This window comes from Neomonachus schauinslandi, chromosome 15 (assembly GCF_002201575.2).
Source record: "Neomonachus schauinslandi chromosome 15, ASM220157v2, whole genome shotgun sequence".
Classification (NCBI taxonomy): domain Eukaryota; kingdom Metazoa; phylum Chordata; class Mammalia; order Carnivora; family Phocidae; genus Neomonachus; species Neomonachus schauinslandi.
This window is the reverse complement of record NC_058417.1, coordinates 46,419,292-46,441,428: the sequence shown is the minus strand read 5'-3', so window position 1 is coordinate 46,441,428 and position 22,137 is coordinate 46,419,292. Positions and strand designations below refer to the sequence as shown.

Genomic DNA, 22,137 nt, shown 5'->3' with positions numbered 1-22,137 from the left:
GACGCTTAACGACTGAGCCACCCAGGCGCCCCTCAAATATTCATTTAGAAGGAAGCTAATGATTAACAGCAAATCCCTAAGGCATACATAGTACATGAATTACTAATTTTACTTATGGTCTAAAGAGAATGAAAATTTTGAAATAGCACAAAATCAAGACTAATGCATCAATTCTACCTTTTCTTCAAAACTTTTTTTTAGCAGTTAGTCAGGACCCTAATGACATAGTTTTCAGACACTTGAATATCAACCTTACACTTCCCTGTACTCACTTTTAGTCTTGGTGTTTTTGAAAAAGTGATAAGTGTCAAAATAAGCTATTTCCACAAGAAATACTGCTGACTAAATATAAAGATTTTCACATTCTAAACAACTCCTTACCTGTAACTCCTGTAAAATGGAGGCAGCCTCTTTCACGTCACCGTTTTGCTCTTTTATAGTTGCTAATGTTTTAGTCAGTCGAGCACGCTCAATTTCAACATAAATCTACAAATATGAGAAATTTATATTATCAAAATTCCCATGGAAATGTGTTAACATTTTAAAGACAGAGTTGAACTATTATTCAAACTACGCCTAACAGTATTTATCCTGCAGTTATTGTGCACTTTATCCTCCATGTACAAATATAACTGTGTGACATTTTACATTTCACAATCACGAAATTTTTTTAAATTTATTCCTTTCAGAGAGAGAAAGAGAGTGTGCGTGCAAGCACACACATGCTCATGCATGCATGCCCAGGGAGGAGGGGGAGAGGGAGAGAGAGAATCTAGAGCAGACTCCCCACTGAATGCAGAACCTGACTCAGGGCTCGATCTCACGACCCTGAGATCATGGCCTGAGCCAAAATCAAGAGTTGGACATGACCAACTGAGCCACCGAGGCACCCCACAATCACATAATTTTTAAGAAAAGGTCTCTATGAAACATAATCCATATTTTGTAGCTTTGCTTCAAGAGCCTAAATATGAAATCATTGTGTTTAATGAATAACAGAACCATAAGCTACATTAAATAGTACAGAAAATAGAACAGTGCCTTTAAAAGAATTATTTGAAGGGTGTCTGGGTGGCTCAGTTGGTAGAGCATGTGACTCTTGATCTTGGGGTCGTAAGTTCAAGCCCCACATTGGGTGTAGAGCTTATTTTAAAAAAATAATAATAAAAATATTTGATCTTGTTAAAGTTATCAGCATTTTTTGCAGATACAAGCAATGTTAGTGGATTTATAATTTCCAACAAATTAAACATCAAAAATATAACTATAGCCTAATGGAGTCTAGGGAACTAATTTTCATGCTGCTTAGGCTTGCTTACCCCTTTAGCCTTTGTTCTGCAGCAACCCCTTTCCCCACTCCACCCCCAAAACCTTAACATCTAAGAATAACAAACTACTTTCACTTTCCTAGATGTCCCATGTCTTTCTTTCCTTTTTTTTTTTTTAAAGATGTTATTTATTTATTTGACAGAGAGAGACACAGTGAGAGAGGGAACACAAGCAGGGGGAGTGGGAGAGGGAGAAGCAGGCTTCCTGAGGAGCAGGGAGCCCAATGCAGGGCTCGATCCCAGGACCCTGGGACCATGACCTGAGCCTAAGGCAGTTTTTTAAACATCTGAGCCACCCAGGCGCCCCTTTCCTTTTTTTTTTTTAAGGATTTATTTATTTTAGAAAAAGAGAGCATGGGCACGAGCGGGGGTGGGGTGGGGGGAGGGAGAGAGGGAAAGAGAGAGAATCTCAAGCAGACCCCTACTCAGCAGGGAGCCCAACATGGGGCTGGATCTCACGATCCGGAGATTGTGACCTGAGCCGAAATTAAGAGTCAAGACACAGCACAGTGACTATTTTTATGATGGCTCTGTTTGAGGAGGCAAAGAACGGTGTTCTCAGGGTTGCAGGTTCAAGCCCATGTTGGGTGTAGAGATTACTTAAAAAAATAAAATCTTGGGGCGCCTGGGTAGCTCAGTTGGCTGAGTGTCTGACTCTTGATTTTGGCTCAGGTCATGATCTCAGGGTCATGAGACTGAGCCCCATGTTGAGCTCCACATTCGGGGGGAGTCTGCTCAAGATTCTCTCTTCCTCGCCACCCCCCCAACCCCGCACACTCTAAAATAAATAAACCTTTTTTTTTTTTTTTTTAAGATTTTATTTATTTGACAGAGAGAAACACAGTGAGAGAGGGCGCACAAGCAGGGGGAGTGGGAGAGGGAGAAGCAGGCTTCCCGCAGAGCAGGGAGCCCGATGTGGGGCTCGATCCCAAGACCCTGGGATCACGACCGGAGCTGAAGGCAGACGCTTAACGGATGAGCCACCCAGGCGCCCCTAAAATAAATAAATCTTAAAAAAATAAAATAAAATCTTTGAAAAAATTTTACTGAAGTGACAAAGACCTAATAAATATAAGCTAAGTTTTTATCCTCAGATGACAAAAATCTGTCTAGAAAAAAATATATTTACCTCAGTCACCATTTCATACTTGTCCTTTTTAGAGAAACATAAAATTAGGAGAAAGAAGGGATCAAAAAAATACAAATGGATTCTGGCAAGACAGTGAAATTTTGAAAATTAAACTTACACTGTGACTATGCTATTAATCTTTTTTTTTTTTTAAAGTAAGCTGTACACCCAACATGGGGCTCGAACTCAAACTCCAAGATCAAGAGTCAAGTTGCCCTACTAACTGAGCCAGCCAGGCAGTTAAAAATAATAATAAATAAATAAATAATAATAATTAAAATAATAAAACTATTATGTTAAATAGTAGAGTGAAACCTTAGCTATCCCAAGCATAGATTTCTCAAGCAGATCTAGGCTAGGGTGAAGAATTAGCTTTATCTTGGATTCATTGTTACCACATGTAAATTTGGAGTAAGATCACTAATTCCTAGAAAAATCTGTATATATCAAGACTGCCACTGGGGCGCCTGGGTGGCTCAGTTGTTAAGCGTCTGCCTTTGGCTCAGGTCAGGATCCCAGGGTCCTGGGATTGAACCCCGCATCAGGCTCCCTGCTCAGCAGGAAGCTTGCTTCTGCCTCTCCCACTCCCCCGGCTTGTGTTCCCTCCCTCTCTGTGTCTCTCTCTGTCAAATGAGTAAAATCTTAAAAAAAGACTGCCGCTATTTAAATATATTCATTTGGGGGTGCCTGGCTGGCTCAGTCGGAAGACCATGTGACTCATGATCTCCAGGTCATTGGTTCGAGCCCCACGGTGGGTGCAGAGATTACTTAAAAATAAAATCTTTAATAAATAAATAAATTTGTTTATATATGCAAAAATACTAGAAGGAAATGTACAAAGATAATGGCTGAATGAAGGTGATAATCTATTTTGCCATCTTAAAAAATATATACATACCTATTGATATGTCTACGTAAGAATCTCTGAATACAGAAAAGACAGGACTTTCCACTGTGAGTTATGCCAATGGAAAACTTACCTTTCCTTCTGTAACCATTCGTAGGGTATCAATTAATCGAAGTTTGATTGGAAGGTCTGTGATTTCCTCAACGTAAGTACAGCACTGTTGAACCATTTTTGCAACAGCCTACAATAATAACCATTCATAAGTAAGATTCATTCCTCATACAGTTAAAAAGGAAGTATTTCATTGATGGAAGAGCTATGTTCAAATCTAGTCTTCCCAAGCAATTCTAGAAATGGAAACGCCTATTAAAAAAAAAACATAAGGAGCAGGGCGCCTGGGTTGTTCAGTCTCGCTGTGTCGCTCTCTGTCAAAGTTATCTGACGGAGAGAGAGGCAGCGAGAGAGGGAACACAAGCAGGGGGAGTGGGAGAGGGAGAAGCAGGCTTCCTGCCAAGCAGGAAGTCCGATGTGGGGTTCAATCCCAGGACCCCAGGACCCCAGGATCATGACCTGAGCAAAAGGCAGACGCTGAACGACTGAGCCACCCAGGCGCCCCAATAAATAAAATCTTAAAACAAAACAAAACAAAAAAAACATAAGGAGTGCTTGGCTGACTTAGCTGGTAGAGCATGCAACTCTTCATCTCAGGTTTGTGAGTTTAAGCCCCACGTTGGGTGTAGAGCTTGCTTAAAAAAAAAAAAAAAAATTCATGGGGCGCCTGGGTGGCTCAGCTGGTTAAGCAACTGACTTTGGCTCAGGTTGTGATCCCAGGGTCCTGGGATTGAGCTCCATGTCGGGCTCCCTGCTCCGCGGGAAGCCTGCTTCTCCTTCTGCCTCTCCCCTTGCTTGTGCTGTCAAATAAATAAATAAAATCTTAAAAAGAATTTTTTTCCCCAAATGTCTCTGATAGGAGGCACCTGGGTGGCTCAGTCATTAACCGTCTGCCTTCGGCTCAGGTCACGATCCCAGAGTCCTGGGATACAGTCCTGCACCATCTCATTGGGGAGCCTGCTTTTGCCCCTCCCCCCTGCTCATGCTCTGTCTCTTTCTCTCTCTCAAATAAATAAAATCTTTAAAAAAAAAGTCTCTGATAGCTAAGAAGTACTGAACACCTAGTAATAAACTCAAAAAGGTTAGAAAAACCTCAGATGAAAGACTTTACCCCTCTCCACTACAAACAGTGAACTGATTACACAAAAAGGGGTGTTTGAGAATGTCTACTAGAAGGCTTCCTAGATGGGGCACGTGGGTGGCTTAGTTGGTTCAGTGTCTGCCTTCAGCTCAGGTCAGGATCTCAGGGTCCTGGGATCGAGCCCCGCATCAGGCTCCCTGCCCAGCAGGGAGTCTGCTTCTTTGTCTCTCCGCTTATGGTCTCCGTGTCCCTCAAATAAATGAATAAAATCATAACTACCTTTTTTTTGGAGCCAAGCAAAAAAGCATAGAAGAAGTCGCAAAAGACAAAAGGGGGAAGAAAGAGAAGAGAAAAGCAGAGTTCAACAGCGGCTGTGAACACAAAGAAAGCCACAGCCACGGATACTGTGACTGAAGAAAAGAGTCAGCGGCAGAGGCAGAGCTTAAGTAGTTCCATTGCCTGGGTGGGGAGGAGAAGCCACAGTCACCCATACGCCCCTCAATAAAGTATGACATTGATTGGTCACGTATCCCCTGCCCAGGTTCCTCACCTCTAGCATTCTATAACATTCTATCATCTAGGTCAGGGGTCAGCAAAACATTTTGGTAAATTTTGGTAAATATTTACATAGTAAATATTTTTTTTTTTTAAAGATTTTATTTATTTATTTGAGAGAGAGAATGAGATAGAGAGCATGAGAGGGGGGAGGGTCAGAGAGAGAGGCAGACTCCCTGCTGAGCAGGGAGCCCGACATGGGACTCGATCCCGGGACTCCAGGATCATGACCTGAGCCGAAGGCAGTCGCTTAACCAACTGAGCCACCCAGGCACCCCTTACATAGTAAATATTTTAAACTCTGTGGGCCACAGGGTCTCTGGGGCAAGTAGTCAACTCCGCCTTTGTAACTACAAAGCTGCCAGACAATGTATAATGAAAGGGTGGCTACGCACAAAAACTTTATTTACAAAGCCGGCAGGTGGGATTTAGTCGTGGCCTGTAGTCTGCAACCTCTAACACAGATTCTGAACAGCATTATCAATTATCATAATCATTGAGAATAATAATTAGGACTCTTTGTCATCAAGAAAATGCATATTTTAGGGCGCCTGGGTGGCTCAGTTGGTTAAGCGACTGTCTTCGGCTCAGGTCATGATCCTGGAGTCCCGGGATCGAGTCCCATGTCGGGCTCCCTGCTCGACAGGGAGTCTGCTTCTCCCTCTGACCCTCCTCCCTCTCATGCTCTTTGTCTCTCATGCTCTCTGTCTCAAATAAATAAATAAAATCTTTAAAAAAAAAAGAAAAAGAAAAAGAAAATGCATATTTTAAGATAGCAGAAAAGTAAACAGAATACCTTCTGTCAATTATACCTCAATCAAGCTGGAAAAAAAAAATCCCATGGTATATCCTGCAAACATTTCCTTGAAAAACAGTATTCATATAGCTAAGGTTGAACTTTTTTTTTTTTTTTTTTTAAAGATTTTATTTATTTATTTGGCAGAGAAAGACACAGCGAGAGAGGGAACACAAACGGGGAGTGGGAGAGGGAGAAGCAGACTCCCCGCCGAGCAGGGAGCCCGATGCGGGACTCGATCCCGGGACTCCAGGATCACGACCTGAGCCGAAGGCAGTCGCTCAACCAACTGAGCCACCCAGGCGCCCCAGGTTGAACTTCTAATTATCTGAAAAATTAGCTGTTCAGAGACACAGGAGTTCCAGAAAACGAATGTTTTATTATAAAATAGAACTCTTTTTTTTTTAATTTTTATTTTTTAAAAATATTTTATTTATTTATTCATAAGAGACAGAGAGAGAGAGGCAGAGGGAGAAGCAGGCTCCCTGCTGAACAGGGAGCCCGATGCAGGACTTGATCCCAGGACCCTGGGATCATGACCTGAGGCGAAGGCAGACGCTTAACCATCTGAGCCACCCAGGCGCCCAAAATAGAACTCTTTCAATAAGTGCAAGGCTCTGGGACACCTTGTATCTCAAAAAATGATCCCTCTAACACTAATTATAACCATGATTTCTAGAAGGGCGTACAACTTAGTAATTCTAATAGCTGTGCAAAAACTACATTAACAGAAATCAGATGGGGTACAAGAAAAACAAAACGAAACAATTACATCAATATTCTAATGGTAAGTGAACATCCTGCTGTTCCTTGAAAAAAATACAGGTCATTAGGTAAGTCATGGCTGGAGTGAGGCTTACCCCCTGGGCTCAAGTGACAGACAGTGAATTAGAAACCATTAATTTTAAGCAATCTAGAAAAGGTTATTTTAAGAAAATCATTACTTTCTAAGTCTGGTAGAGCAAAAAGAAAAGTTTTAGGTAAAAAGTAATTATGGGAAAAGGAGAGGCACATTTTGTGTCCTTAAGCACTTTCCAGAGCTAAGGAGACATGTCACAGCGAAAAGAGGAACCTCACTGCAGTTGTGGTCATGCCATTAGCCAGCTGCAAGACTGTCTCAAACTCTTCTTTCTCCAGCAAGCCTCCCTGACAAACCTAATCAAAACCCTCTCTTCCTCCTTTCATGTCTCCTAGGGCCACTCACTGTTCTGTGTCATTCACTATATACTGCTGTGTAACTTTTTTTTTTTAAGATTTTATTTATTTATTTTTTAGAGAGAGAGCAGGCTGGGGGAGGAGCAGAGGGAGAGGGACAAGCGACTCCGCGCTGAGTGCAGAGCCTGACACAGGGTTCTATCCCACAACCCCGAGATCATGACCTGAGCCGAAATCCAGAGTCAGCCTCTCAACCGAATGCACCACCCAGGGGCCCCTATGTGTGTAACTTTTAAAAAAACAAATCACCTTGCCAAAGAGGTACTACCGTTACTTGTGATTTATACTGTGCACTGAACTAGAGGTTACCTGGCACATTTCTTCACATTCCAAGAGTCTTACATATAAATGTCAATTTCTCAATCAGAAAAACAACAGAGGTGAACAGTCCCCTCCTACTAGCTCTAAAATGTTATGACTATTAATAAACTGTATTTTTGGATGTGTCTGGAATGGCACCAGTACGATATAAAACACATATTTTTGTTTATAACCCAGGTTGCCTCAAGACAAATAAATAAGCAGCCCTTGCCAAATTGTCCTACAGAAAGCAAACCTCTTAGAAAATCAGAGGAAGGGGCGCCTGGGTGGCTCAGTCATTAAGCGTCTGCCTTCGGCTCAGGTCATGGTCCCAGGGTCCTGGGATCAAGCCCCGCATCGGGCTCCCTGCTCCGCGGGAAGCCTGCTTCTCCCTCTCCCACTCCCCCTGCTTGTGTTCCCTCTCTCGCTGTGTCTCTGTCAAATAAATAAATAAAATCTTAAAAAAAGAAAATCAAAGGAAGACAATGGTTCATCTATGCCAGTCTCTCAGCCGACTCTATGATGGTCTCTCGCAACACAGAACTGAGCAGTTAAAGGCGTATTTAAACGAATTTCATTCATATATACTGGACTGCCTCAAATCTATATTAATTTTTTTTTAGACTTTTTTAAAGATTTTATTTATTTATTTGACAGAGAGAGAGAGAGACAATGAGAGAGGGAACACAAGCAGGGGGAGTGGACAGGGAGAAGCAGGCTTCCCCCTGAGCAGGGAAGCCCAACATGGGGCTCGATCCCAGGACCCTGGGCTCGTGACCTGAGCCGAAGGCAGACGCTTAATGACTGAGCCACCCAGGCACCCCTTTTTTTAGATCTTATTTTTAAGTAATCTCTACACCCAACGTGGGGCTCAAACTCACAACCCCAAGAGAGAGGGAGGGAGATTTAGATAGCACGAATTATATGCATCTAAACTTATCTTAAAAAAAAAAGGAGAAAAACAATTTGTTTTTTGCAAAAAGTAATTTAACCCACTCTAACACTAGGTTCACTTTTTTTTTTTTTTTTTAAAGATTTTTATTTATTTATTTGACAGAGAGACACAGCGAGAGAGGGAACACAAGCAGGGGGAGTGGGAAAGGGAGAAGCAGGCTTCCTGCGGAGCGGGGAGCCCGATATGGGGCTCGATCCCAGGACCCTGGGATCATGACCTGAGCCGAAGGCAGACGCTTAACGACTGAGCCACCCAGGCGCCCCCACTAGGTTCACTTTAGCAGTAAACTAATTAATAAGATGAGATTTCAACAAGAACACCATATTTCTGTTTTTTGGTTCCACTACTACCCTGTTTTATGTTAATACCTTTATTTGAAAGCAAAAAAGAAAAACCTGGAAACTACTCAGGGAACAGCATTTTAAAGATGAGATATAAATGACAAGTGGAATCTACTTGCACAGAGAATCATTTAAATACCTTAAATAGAATGGGGCACCCAGCTGGCTCAGTCAGTGAGCATGTGACTCTCGATGTTGGGGTCATAGGTTTGAGCCCCATGTTGGGCATAGAGTTTACTAAAAAACAACCACCACAACAACAACTCAAGCAAAAAACAGGGAAAACAGTAAAGAAAATCTAGCTTCCCCAAAACACCAAATGAGAACATGGTCTTTAAACAAAATTAGTCAAAATAATGTCTGAAAAATGGCCTCAAAATAAGTTAAGTATTAAATGTTTAATAAAAGACATAACTATATAAATTACAGATTATCAATTTGATGGATTATACGCAATCATTTAAAATAATAAGCATGATGGGCGCCTGGGTGGCTCAGTTGTTTAAGCGACTGCCTTCAGCTCAGGTCATGATCCTGGAGTCCCGGGATCGAGTCCCACATCGGGCTCCCTGCTCAGCAGGGCATCTGCTTCTCCCTCTGACTCTCCCCACTCTCATGCTCTCTATCATTCTCTCTCTCAATAAATAAATAAAAATCTTTAAAAAATAATTAAAATAATAAAATAAAATAATAAACATGAGGGCACCTGGGTGGCTCAGTCATTAAGCATCAGCCTTCGGATCTGGTAGTGATCCCAGGGTCCTGGGATCGAGTCCTGCATCGGGCTCCCTGCTCAGCAGGAAGCCTGCTTCTCCCTCTCCCACTCCCCCTGCTTGTGTCCCCTCTCTTGTTGTCTCTCTCTCTGTCAAAAAATAAATCTTTAAAAAAATAAATTAAAAAATGAATAAATAAAATAATAAACATGAGGGGGTGCCTGGGTGGCTCAGTCAGTTAAGCGTCCAGCTCCTGATTTGGGCTCAGGTCATGATCTCAGGGTTGTGAGATCCACCAGGCTCTGCACTCAGCAGGAGTCTGCTTGAGATTCTCTCGCTCCCTCTCCCTCCCCCATCCACCCCACATGCTAGGGCGTGTGCGCATGCTCTCTCTCTCTTAAATAAATCTTTTTAAAAAATAAACACGAAGACATGGAGCCACATGGAAACAGAACAAAGCTGCATCAACACTCAGCACAATTTTGTAAAAATATTCAAATATATAAAAACTAGAAGAAAAAACATAAAAACAGCTGACATAAAAATATGGACATAATTTTTAAAAACTGTCTAGAACGTAATGCTGATTTAACAGTAAATTTAAAACAAATTCATAGAACAGTTTTCTAAAGTCCTAATTTAAATGCAAATGTACTCATGAACTCACTTGTTTTAACTGACTCCGTCTTTTTGACAAAAGCATAATATTTTCATTAAGTAAATCCCATTCTTTAGCCTCATAGCACATCTTCACTACTGCAACTAAGATGCGGGATGTAGACACCATATCAGAAGCCTGTAAGAATGAAAATATACTGAAGTTAATGGAGCACAGTTAAATGAAATTAATGATAATTGAGGTTTTCACTATAATCTACTCACAGTGCGGGTCTGTTTCTCCAAAGAGAGAAGGGTTTCAATGACTTCTTGAAGTCTTCCTTCCTAAAACAAAAAATAAAAATGAAGAATGAAAACACTACCACCAACACAAAACCAAATAAACTAGTCTAAAATGAGATGTTTCTGACACAGAAAAGAAAAAAAATCCATTTTAGAGGAAAAGGGCCACCTCCACTACTATTGTTTGGTTTTCTCCTCTTGGTAGTGCTTGCTTTTCCTGTGGACTCCCTAAGTCAGTGGTTCCTAAAGTAGGGCCCACAAGCTGTTTTTAACATTTCAAAATGCCTAAGAGAAACTGAATATAGAACAATGATTTAACACCTGAAAAAAAGTCATTTTGGATTCTAAATGATCAACTCAGTGTGGTAACCAGATTATCTTGTTCTGAACTGAGACTCTAAGTGGCACTCACACGTGTCTTTGAAGAATAAAAATGGAAAAAATGAACGATTTTTTTATGATGTAACCATAACAAATACTTCAAAACATGAAGTTTCGAGGAAAAATGTAAAGGATATTTGGTGGTGAAAAGACAAGAAATTTTTCAATGACTTTTTTTTTTTTTTTTTAAGTAAGCTCTATGCCCAGCGTGGGGCTTAAACTCACAACCCTGAGATCAAGAGTCGCATGCTCTGCCAACTGAGCCAGCCAGGAGCCCCTAATTCTTCAATGACTTTTAAAGTAAATTATAATTGTGCTTAAAGGAAATGAAGACCACCTGAGAATATCCATACACAGTCTGCCAAAGGTCACACTTTTTTTTTTTTTTTAAAGATTTTATTTATTTGACAGAGAAAGAGAGAGAGAGTTCACAAGCAGGGGGAGAGGCAGAGGATGAGGGAAAAGCAGACTTCCCGCCAAGCAGGGAGCCCGATGTGGGGCTCGATCCTATGACCTGAGCCGAAGGCAGCCACTTAACCGACTGGGCCACCCAGGCGCCCCAAAGGTCACACTTTTAAGCAGATACTGATCCAAATGGAATACCCCTTTTTGTCAACTGACAACAGCCTCTATCTCTCATATGCAAAAATAAAATATTTTTTCTGGGGTACACGTTAGGAAATGGGAATAACAAAATCCAAATGATATAAACCTAAATGATAATATATCAGGACTAAAATAAGCTATCCTATTAAGAAGCACACATTGTGGGCACCTGGGTGGCTCAGTTGGTTAAGCGACTGCCTTTGGCTCAGGTCATGATCCTGGAGTCCCGGGATCGAGTCCCGCATCGGGCTCCCTGCTCAGCGAGGAGCCTTCTTCTCCCTCTGACCCTCCCCCCTCTCATGCTCTCTCTGTCTCATTCTCTCTCTCAAATAAATAAATAAAATCTTTAAAAAAAAAAAAAGCACACATTGTGGGGCGCCCGCGTGGCTCAGTTGGTTGAGCGTCTGTCTGCCTTTGGCTTGGGTCATGATCTCGGGGTCCTGGGATCGTTCCCTCACTCTCAGTCTCTCTCAAATAAATAAAATCTAAGGAAAAAAAAAAACCTAAAACCAAAACAAACCACATTGTGATAAAAACAAAACCAGCCCACAGCAAAAAAAAAATTGCAAGTACTTAAGATATTGGTATTAATAACAGTGAATGAATTAGAAGTGATGAGGAGGGTTTTATTTTGAAACTGGTTTTCTAACTATAAATGAAATTTATTACTATTTATTTTTATTTACTTTTTAAAAAAGATTTCATTGTTAAGTATCTCTATACCCAATGTGGGGCTCAAACTCACAACCCCAAGATCAAGAGCCACATGCAGGGCGCCTGGGTGGCTCAGTTGTTGAGCAACTGCCTTCGGCTCAGGTCATGGTCCCAGGGTCCTGGGATCGATTCCCATATCGGGCTCTCTGCTACACGGAAGGCCTGCTTCTCCCTCTCCCACTCCCCCTTGCTTGTGTTCCCTCTCTCACTGTGTCTCTGTCAAATAAATAAATAAAATCTTAAAAAAAAAAAAAAAAGAGCCACATGCACCACAAAGTGAGCCCGCCAGGTGCCCTGAAACTTATTTTAATGACATGTATGGATAGTATATGAGTACTACTCTTTTATCGATAAAAGAAACAGTTTTTGAATTAAGGATACAAATAACGTTTCGACTTTTCAAAATATTCTTTCCATATTTTCCAAGATAACGTTTAAACTGTGAATTTTCTATGGAGCAAAGAATATGTACTGTACAGCCATTATTTGAACTTTAACTCTGAAATCTATGATTACTATAATTAAATCTGAAACATATGATTACTAGCATTGTAACAATGTTTCCTATGCAAAGGGGGAGTATCAGTTCTGCAAATTCTATAGATTCGTGTGTACCATGAATGCTGACTAAATGTCCATCAGAGGAAAAGAACAAAGAACAAACCCATAAATTCTTCAAAGGCTAATAAATCATAAAAGATCAAAGAATCTTAGAACTGTAAAGAGGAAGATTATTTAATCCGATCACCTCATTTTAGACTATAAAAAGACTAAGGACCAAACAGCTCAGCCACAAAACTTATCAGCAGAACCAGAACCCAGGGCTCTTGCCTCCTGGCCCAATGTTCCCTCCACGACACCAAAATGTAGTTAGTTTAAATCACACCTTTGCTTCCATCAAAGTAATTTCCATTAGGGAAATGGTTACTATCTGGCAACAAATGTAGTGCAAAAAAAGTTAAAATGCAAAATACTGTTCATTAATGGTCACCTGTCATTTTTACAATTACTATTAGTCATGTGACTATAATCAACAGAGTATAGTTTATGGTATTTTAATTCAGAAGGTTTTTTTTTTTAAGATTTTATTTATTTGAAAGACAAAGTGAGAGACCACAGGGAGAGGGAAAGCCCAAAGCTGGGGTCGATCACAGGACTCTGGGATCATGACCTGAGCGGAAGGCAGACGCTTCACCAACTGAGCCACCTGGGCGCCCCCAGAGTATGGTTTTAAAGAATTGCACTCTATGTGTGAAGGAATCACATAGCACTCTAGAGCCATGGGCTCTAGGTATCAACAGAACGTTAGCGGTCACCTTCTCAGGAAGGCATTCTTTTTTTTTTTTTTTAAGATTTTATTTATTTATTTGACACAGAGAGAGAGACGCAGCAAGAGAGGGAACACAAGCAGGGGGAGTGGGAGAGGGAGAAGCAGGCTTCCTGCCAAACAGGGAGCCCAATGCAGGGCTTGATCTCAGGTCCCTGGGATCATGACCTGAGCCGGAGGCAGATGCTTAACGACTGAGCCATCCAGGCACCCCTCAGGAACACATTCTTAATTTAACTCCCCATAGTCAGTGGTTAGTCAGCACTTCCTTCTTTAACTCACAAGCCCCCTGACTTTCTGCTTTGTAATGACTCCAAACTCTTTTCTGTTTTAACACTGTCTTCCTAATCTCACTAGAATGTAAATTCTTTAAGAAAAGGGACTGCGTGCATCTATATTGTTCACCACTGCAGCTCACTCTGCATCTGGCACCAGCTCACTCCGCACCTGGCAAAGCACATCATGTTGCTTCTGTAGATATGATGGTACATCCCTTTATACCTTGTACCAGTTATTAACATGCATGTCTTGCCTCCTAAGTGGTCTGTAAGTTCCTTCAGGGCTGGACCATGTTTGATCGTTTCCCATGCACTAACTTGTACATAGCATGCATTGACAATGACCAGAACTATCAGATGACCTTAAGGGCTCAGAATTCCTGATTCTCACTGTCACACTATGTAGGATGTGACAAATTACATGGCTGGCAACTCAGTGTGATTTGAAGGACGCTACCATCAACTTCATTAAATACAACTCCCAATTCTCTAAACATCCCACTTTTTTCTCCCATTCTTCCATGCTCAATGCTATGGCTACCATCTTCCTCCTTTCTTTTCTATCTTCACACAGTTCTTGAAATTCCACCTCCTCGATCCTGCTTTTCAACTCAGAGGAATGAGATGGTCAGAGCTATCAAAACCAACTCGTCAGAACATGTGACTTTTGTGACTCATTTTTCTCATCAAAATAATCTTTGTAAATGAGGTAAACGACTAAGGAGTTTGTTCAACATCAATACATGTTGGGTATCTGCAAATTCCATATGTTTGTGTCCTTTAACTCCTAAATGGATCCAATCTTTTAATGATTTGTTAAACAACCTAAATAAGAAAAAGGCCAACAGCTGAAATTTTTTTTTTTTAAAAGATTATTTATTTATTTATTTGACAGAGAAAGACACAGCGAGAGAGGGAACACAAACGGGGAGTGGGAGAGGGAGAAGCAGACTCCCCGCCGAGCAGGGAGCCCGATGAGGGACTCGATCCCGGGACTCCAGGATCATGACCTGAGCCGAAGGCAGTCGCTTAACCAACTGTGCCACCCAGGCGCCCCAACAGCTGAAATTTAATGCCAATCCAATGCTTTCACAGGACCTATTTCTTAAAGGGGGGGGTGTCTCTTTGTCCAAGCTGCTAACAGTCAATAAACTGTTTTACATTTCACCTCCTCTTTATTTTTGATATTAACCTTAAGAGGAGGCTGCAGCTAACCAAATGAAAAGACAAGAACCACCACCAAAGGATATATTCAATTTAAGAATGTAAATAATCTCCAAATACCCACGTACCAAATATATCATAATCAAGAAGGGTGGTGGTGATCCTCTGTGTATTAGGAACTGCTCTGTACTACACAGTTACAGTTCAGAAAAGGCCCCAAGGGTGAAGCACTAATCATTACCAAGAACTAGTATCACTCCTACTATCTCACCAACCCCAAATACCAATCACAGAGGCGTCAGAATGTAATGGTTAAAAACAAAGGCTCTGCAAGCCAGACTGCTTGGGTCTAAATGCCAGGTCTTAGCACTGTGTTACCTCGGGCAAGACACTTACCCTCTCTGACCCTTAATTTTCTCTTCAGTGAAATGAGCATAATAATAATTCCTGCCGCACAGGGTTGCTGTAAGGATTAAAGCAATACTGGGGCACCTGGGTGGCTCAGTCGTTAAGCGTCTGCCTTCGGCTCAGGTCATGGTCCCAGGGTCCTGGGATCAAGCCCCACATCAGGTTCCCTGCTCAGTGGGGAGCCTGCTTCTCTCTCTCCCTCTGCTCCTACCCACCCCCCAATCGCTTGTGCTCTCTCTCTCAAATAAATTAATTAAATATTTTTTTAAAAGTACACAGCAATAAACATTAGTGACTGGTGTTATTTGTTGAATGTGATATGAGTGTTGGGATACAGAAACATAGGTCATTGTAGGAGATTCAAATGGCCTAGATTTGGCAATTTTACCACTCACATCTAGACTTCAGTTTGCCTTTTGAAGGTTTCTGCTATCTGTGCTTTTCTCACTGGGTACATTCTTATTAAGTTTCTATACACATAAATTCTGTCTTTCACATTAAAAATAAAAAATGACTGGGGTGCCTGGGTGGCTCAGTCGTTAAGCGTCTGCCTTCGGCTCAGGTCGAGCCCCACATCGGGCTCCCTGCTTGGCGGGAAGCCTGCTTCTCCGTCTCCTACTCCCCTGCTTGTGTTCCCTCTCTCGCTATGTCTCTACCTGTCAAATAAATAAATAAAATCTTAAAAAATAAAATAAAATAAAAAATAAAAAATGACTTAAGTACAAAAGTAAGTCTCTTAAAGAGGTCGCAGGATATAGCAAAAAGAACACTACCTGCTGCCAGGAGACCTGAGCATGACCTGGCTTTGCTGCAGACCTTGGATAAACCACTTAAGCTGCAAGAACCTTAGTTTTCTCACAAGTAAAGTAAAAACAATAAAGTTTTCTTTAGTTTTATTGATGGGCTCAAAGTAAAAAACTGAAAAATGTATGCTAAAGTGTTCTACAGGGGCGCCTGGGTGGCTCAGTTGGTTAAGTGTCTGCCTTCAGCTCAGGTCATGATCCCAGAGTCCTGGGATCAAGTCCCGCATCGGGCTCCCTGCACAGCGGGGAGCCTGGTTCTCCTTCTCCCTCTGCTGCTCCCTCTGCTTGTGTGTGCATGCACACAAACGCTCTCTCTCTGTCAAATAAATAAATAAAATCTTTTACAAAATAAAAGGCAAAACAAAGAAACAAATCTTAAAATTAACTAGATGGTAAGACAACCATCTAATCCAAAAGTTGAAAATTGTGGGTTTGCATTAAACAAAAACGAAAACGCTTATACCCTGCCATCCCCCAGCCCTCTACCTGCCTCCTTCACAAAAATAATCCATACCTGTGCCTTGTTTTGTTTCACTGGCTCACTGGCTTTAAAACAAAAAATGCAAATGGCTTTAATTTTACCTAGTTTAACAGGCCCCAACATTCCCTGTTTGAAACATTTGTTACCAATTTGACACCTAAAAAGGCATTTGAGTTTGCAAGTCTTTTCAACCATCTTGAACTAACCACAATGTCCTAAATAAATGCCATACACATGATTACTACAACTGTAACAGTGAAATTTTTTTTTCTTACTGGCCTATAAGCTATCTGAGGGCAAGAGCTTTGTCTAATAATAATCTTTATACTCCCCACAATGCCTAGCACTAACTACTGACAGTAAGCTATCAGAAGAAATCGGTAAAGGGAAGATTTTTTTCTCCCAGATCTCAGCTTTAGGAATAGCTGTACTTCTTTAAAGCAAATGGTTTCTTCCTTTGGACACTAGCCATCTATGACTTCCAAAGTGGTGGTGCAGGGGCTGACTTTGGCCCACACATATGTTTTGTTTGATCTATGTGGTATTGGCTCAAATGTGTTTTAAAACAGATTTGCGTCCAGTTTCTAAATATTGAGGCAATTCATATTAAAAAAACACTGCATATTCCTGGTTTCTCCCTCAAATTAGAAGAGTTGACAAGGCTTGGCCTTCATCCCCAACAGGCAAAGATTAACTGGAGGTGAAGAGTTACTGCCCCCTTTCCCTGGACAGGTTCTCAGAAGTTCAGGTTTTCATTACACTTGGCTCCCTAGGCAGGATAGCATGGTGAGAGCACAAGCACCAGAATCAGTCTGCTTGGTCTGCATCCTGGCTCCACCACTTTACTAGCTGTATGACCTTGGAGCACATGACTTAACTTCTCTTAGACTGTTTTCACGTCTGTAAGATAAGAAGAACAATACCTATCACATAGGGCTAAGGTGAGGACCAAATGAGCTAATACACGCAAGCACTCAGAAGAGTGTCTGGCACTGCAGAAAGTACTCACTAAATGCCAGGAATTGTTATCTGCCTGGCACTATGGGTGTTTTCCAACCCTTATATACATGATGTTTCTTTACACTAGCTTCCAGTTAGTACAGAGATGAATGTATGGCTCCCCTCCATCAAGTACTGAAGTTAAGAAATTCATGTGTATCAACTTCATCATCTTTCCCTATCCCTGTCTTTTGTAAAGCTCTATTAAATCCTTCATCAGAAAAAAGGGAAGTGTTGAAAAGGTTTCTTTCTAAGAAATATTACTGTGAAGTAATATTTGACACTCCTCCTGTCCCTGAACTTATTAACACTTAAATGTACTTATGCAGTAAGCTTCTTAAGGGACAAAAACAACTCTATTAGTACATGCATTCCAGGTGAATAGCAATGTGTTTGTGGCTGGATTGATCAAGGAATTTAATGAGGCCTGAGAGCAAGGATTCTTAGCAACAGCCCATCATGGGAGTTGATTTAACAACCATCCAAACCCACTACAGACAAAACCTAGTTTTGAATCCCCGGTTCTATTACTAACTGTTAACGTTCCACAAGAAACTCTCCAAGCCTTGGTTTCCTTATATAAAATGATACATAAACTTGCCTGGCACATAGCGGGGGCGGGGGGGGGTATAAATGTTAGGATCAAGTTAAATTTCTATTCCAGGGGAGATAAGCAGTTGGGCTAAACCACTGTTCATGACCTCCCCTAAAGAGGTTATCCTGCAATTATGTGAAATTTGTCTTTACTTCTGCAGTTCCCGCTCCAGGAACGATTCCTCCCCATCCCAATCTTCTTTAAGGCCCAATACAAACGTCAACTTCTCTGTAAAACCTTCCCTTATCCCACCAGTAAGAACGAACAGCTTCCTTCTCTGTGTTCCAGCGGCACGTTTATACTTGTGTGAAACTCACCACCATGCCTGACTCGTCTAATTCGTGATGTATACGAACTCCTTAAGGGCAGAGATCCTGTGCTAACCACCTTCGCCCCTATCACTTTCCTAACCCTTCTCCTGGCTAAAGGCCAGGAACATCCCATGATCCATAAACAACTTAACGACACAGATTGATTCAGCAAGGGCAACAGAACTCAACTCTCTGATCTAGCCTGAACGCTGAAGCGGCCTTAACCCCTGGGAAACTGCTAGAGTAAACGTTAAACAGTATCAAGAAACGGTAAAAAGTACTATGGGGCCCCAACTCCTCCGGGCAGTGGCCATCTGTCCTGGGGAGGGTTTGGGAACCTGCATACACTAGCATACTCCCGCTGAGGAGCGGACCTGGGACCTCCTACTCATGCAGGCCCAACTCGGGCTGGGCAGGCAGTGGGGGACGCGCCCTCCAGCCAGCAGGCCCCCTGAGGCCTAAGCAAGCTCCGCGCCGTGACTCAGCCCTTGGCGCCTGCCAACAGCCAGCCGGCCTCCCCTCACCTTGGCTAACTTCTCGCACTCGGGCAGTCGCTGATCCACCGTGGCGCTGTAGTCCACCTCCATCTTGACGATGCGCCCATCAGCCCGCTCCGAGCCGCCGTCCGCCATGGTCCCTGCCTGAACGTCCCTTGATGTCCCCCTGCTTCGGCCACCAGTCGTCACCCACACCGGAAGCCGCCTGCGCAGCAGCTCAGGCAGTGCGTCGGGAGCCCGCACGAAGGACCCCACGAGGCCCCCGTGCGCTGGCCGCCAGTCCGGCACTGCCGCGGACAGCCCTGGGGGCGGGGTTGAGGGTGGGGTTCACCCTCGCCCCTGCAGCTCACGTCCGGTTTTGTCTGGGTGACAGACTTTTCATCCAAAATTTGCGGCGGTGAGAAAAACTAGTGTAACGGAATAGACCGCCCCATATATTCTTACATTCCTGCTTTGAAGTACTATTTTTCAGAAATGTAAGCAAGTCGCTTAACTTTTGATGGATCTCAGTGTTCTCATCTCTGCATGAACAGGCTGAAATAAACCCTAAAGAAAAAAGTTCTAAAGTTTCACCTGGTTGAGAATCTTGGTGGTTTAATCTGTGGCATCTCTCAAAGCTCAAAGAGAAGGTATGACAGCGGTTCGGTGATAAAACAAGTTTTTTGTTTGTTTTCATTTTTACTATAATCTACTACGTGGATAAGAAGAATCTTTAGAAAAGACATTTTATTGGCTTTCTCTGTAGGACTCTTGTGAGCATTAAGCGAGATCACGTATGCGAGGTTATTTCAATTTTTAAGGACCGTACAAGTTTTCATTATCATTCGCACCATCTAGGTCCCTTTTAAAAAGTTTAGGATGCTTGAAAGTGAGAATGAGGCTGTGTGTGATGTGGTCAAAGTGTCAACAGTAGCCTCCCAAGCAAATGGGAAATCTTGGAATGGTCTACCTGTTAGTGAATTTAATCAGCACCAGCATCCCTTTCTATATGTTGAATAGACCTTGTTTTGTTGTTGTTTGTTTTTACTGTTCTGTACTCTAAATCATGGATAATATAAGCCATCTGCGCACATAATTTTTTTTAAGATTTTATTTATTTATTTAATTGACAGAGAGAGAGAGACAGTGAGAGAGGGAACACAAGCAGGGGGAGTGGGAGAGGGAGAAGCAGGCTTCCTGCCGAGCAGGGAGCCCGATGCAGGGCTCAATTCGAGGACCCTGGGATCATGACCTGAGCCGAAGGCAGTCGCTCAACCAACTGAGCCACCCAGGCGCCCCATCTGCACACATAATTAAAAACAACAAAACATCCTAGCTGTAATGTAAAGGAGAAGCATTGCAAAATAGCAAAATAATATACATTATTCAAAATATAAAGGTTAAGAGTGCCTGGCTGGCTCAGTTGGAGAAGCATGCAACTCTTAATCTCTGGGTGGTGAGTTCCAGCCCCACCTTGGGTATAGAGATTACTTAAGTAAATAAATAAATAAACTTCCAAATATAAAGGCTAAATACGTCTATCATAGGAGATAGAAAAGAAGTCATTTACTTGTACACATATATAACAACTGTAAAAGCAAAATCTGCAATAGATATGTTTTCATTGGTTCCCCAGGCATCATAAGGGCTTACTGTGGGTGGCATGATTTTTCCAAAGTGGTGTAGAACTTCTTGGTAAAGTTCTGTCTGTATGAAAGTACAATCTTTCGGGGTCTGGGTGGCTCAGTCGTTAAGTGTCTGCCTTCGGCTCAAGTCATGATCCCAGGGTCCTGGGATCGAGCCCCGCATCCCTCTCCCACTCCCCCTGCTTGTGTTCCTGCTCTTGCTATGTCTCTCTGTCAAATAAATAAATAAAATATTTTTAAAAAAAGAAAGTACAATCTTTCATTGTTTTTCACATAGAAGAATTCTTAGAAATTTTTTGTGCAGGGGTGCTTGGGTGGAACAGTTGGTTGAGCGTCCAACTTTTGATTTCTGCTCGGGTCATGATCTCAGGGTCATGGGATCCAGCTCAGCCAGGAGTCCTCCCTGCCTCTCCTCACACGCGTATGTTCGAGCACTCTCTCTGTCTCTTTCACATAAATCAATCTTAAAAAAAAAATTAGTGTATATTAAAACTTCAAAAAATAGGGGCACCTGGGTGGCTCAGTCGTTAAGCGTCTGCCTTCGGCTCAGGTCATGATCTCAGGGTCCTGGGATCGAGCCCCACATCGGGCTCCCTGCTTCGCGGGAAGCCTGCTTCTCCCTCTCCCACTCCCCCTGCTTGTGTTCCCTCTCTCTCTGTGTCTCTCTCTGTCAAATAAATAAATAAAATTAAAAAAAAAAAAAAACAACTTCAAAAAATAGCTTAGCATATGTGAAATGGAGTTAGAGTCTAGGCTTCGGACACATAAGTAGGTGTCCGGCAGGACATTGAAAAGTCAGGTGGAATGTGGGACAGTATTTTACTGCCCAGGTTTGTTACATTGTAGATGTCTGGCATCCCAATTACATGCTGATGCCTCCCTTTCCCGCCCCAGTGATCGTGACAACCTGAAATACCCACACAAATTTCTAGAACACATGCTAGGGGCCAGAATTGTTGAGGCACGCTAGGCTAAGATGTTTTCTGGCTCTTTATTCAATGTGCACTTGGTTTGACTAGAGACAAAGTATTTGGAGGTTTACATTTTGTGTGAAGAGTGTGAAAAACAAAAAGTAACAAAGGTGTAATGGGGGAAATGGATTTATGGTTTCCAGGACTCAAAAAATAAGAGTGAGAAAGGGTCTAAGAAAGAGGTTAATAGGTGGAGAAAACTCTAGTTGGCTCTCAACACCAAACTGAAGCCCTTCCCCGCCAGGCTTAGAGATCATGGAAAACGAAAGTACATTGAAATCTAAGGAAAAGCTTGCAAAGGAAACAACAACAAAAAAAGAGAAGTAAAGAAGGAACTCAGTAAAAGTCTGAGCCAAAGGTCAGAGAAAATAGGTAAAGTACTGTTATATAGATAGACTCTTTATAAATCCTTTATTTGGGGGCGTCTGACATTGTAAGTAAGAATTGAGTTTCAGAAAAAAAAAAAAAGAATTGAGTTTCAGGAGAGAAAATTAGCAAAGAATAAGGACGCAAAGGTAGAAATGAAACCGCTATAGAAACGTAAAAATAGATGGAAATTAAGATAGACACACTAGTTGGGGCATCCTCCTGGCTCAGTCCACAGTCCACTGATCTTGGGGTCCTGAGTTCAAGCCCCATGTTGGGCTGAGAGATTAAAAAAAAAAAAAAAAGATTGGGGCCATGAGTTCGAGCATCACTTGGACAA

General features: G+C 42.1%; 1 protein-coding gene across 2 annotated transcripts in view; it reads right to left on the bottom strand.

Moving 5' to 3' along the window:
- PSMD12 (proteasome 26S subunit, non-ATPase 12) overlaps positions 1-19,048 on the bottom strand; it is a 29,613-nt gene extending 10,565 nt beyond the window's left edge. The window contains exons 1-5 of one of the 2 annotated variants that reach the window (XM_021678421.2): positions 18,863-19,048; positions 10,254-10,313; positions 10,039-10,167; positions 3,438-3,545; positions 382-486 (exon numbers count right to left, since the gene is read on the bottom strand). In XM_021678421.2, the coding sequence (XP_021534096.1) occupies positions 382-486; positions 3,438-3,545; positions 10,039-10,167; positions 10,254-10,313; positions 18,863-18,970 (510 nt within the window). In that variant the 5' untranslated portion in view covers positions 18,971-19,048. The remainder of the gene's footprint in view (positions 1-381; positions 487-3,437; positions 3,546-10,038; positions 10,168-10,253; positions 10,314-18,862) is intronic. The other variant, XM_044921365.1, reaches the window with a different exon arrangement.
- Between the last annotated feature and the right edge of the window lie 3,089 nt (positions 19,049-22,137).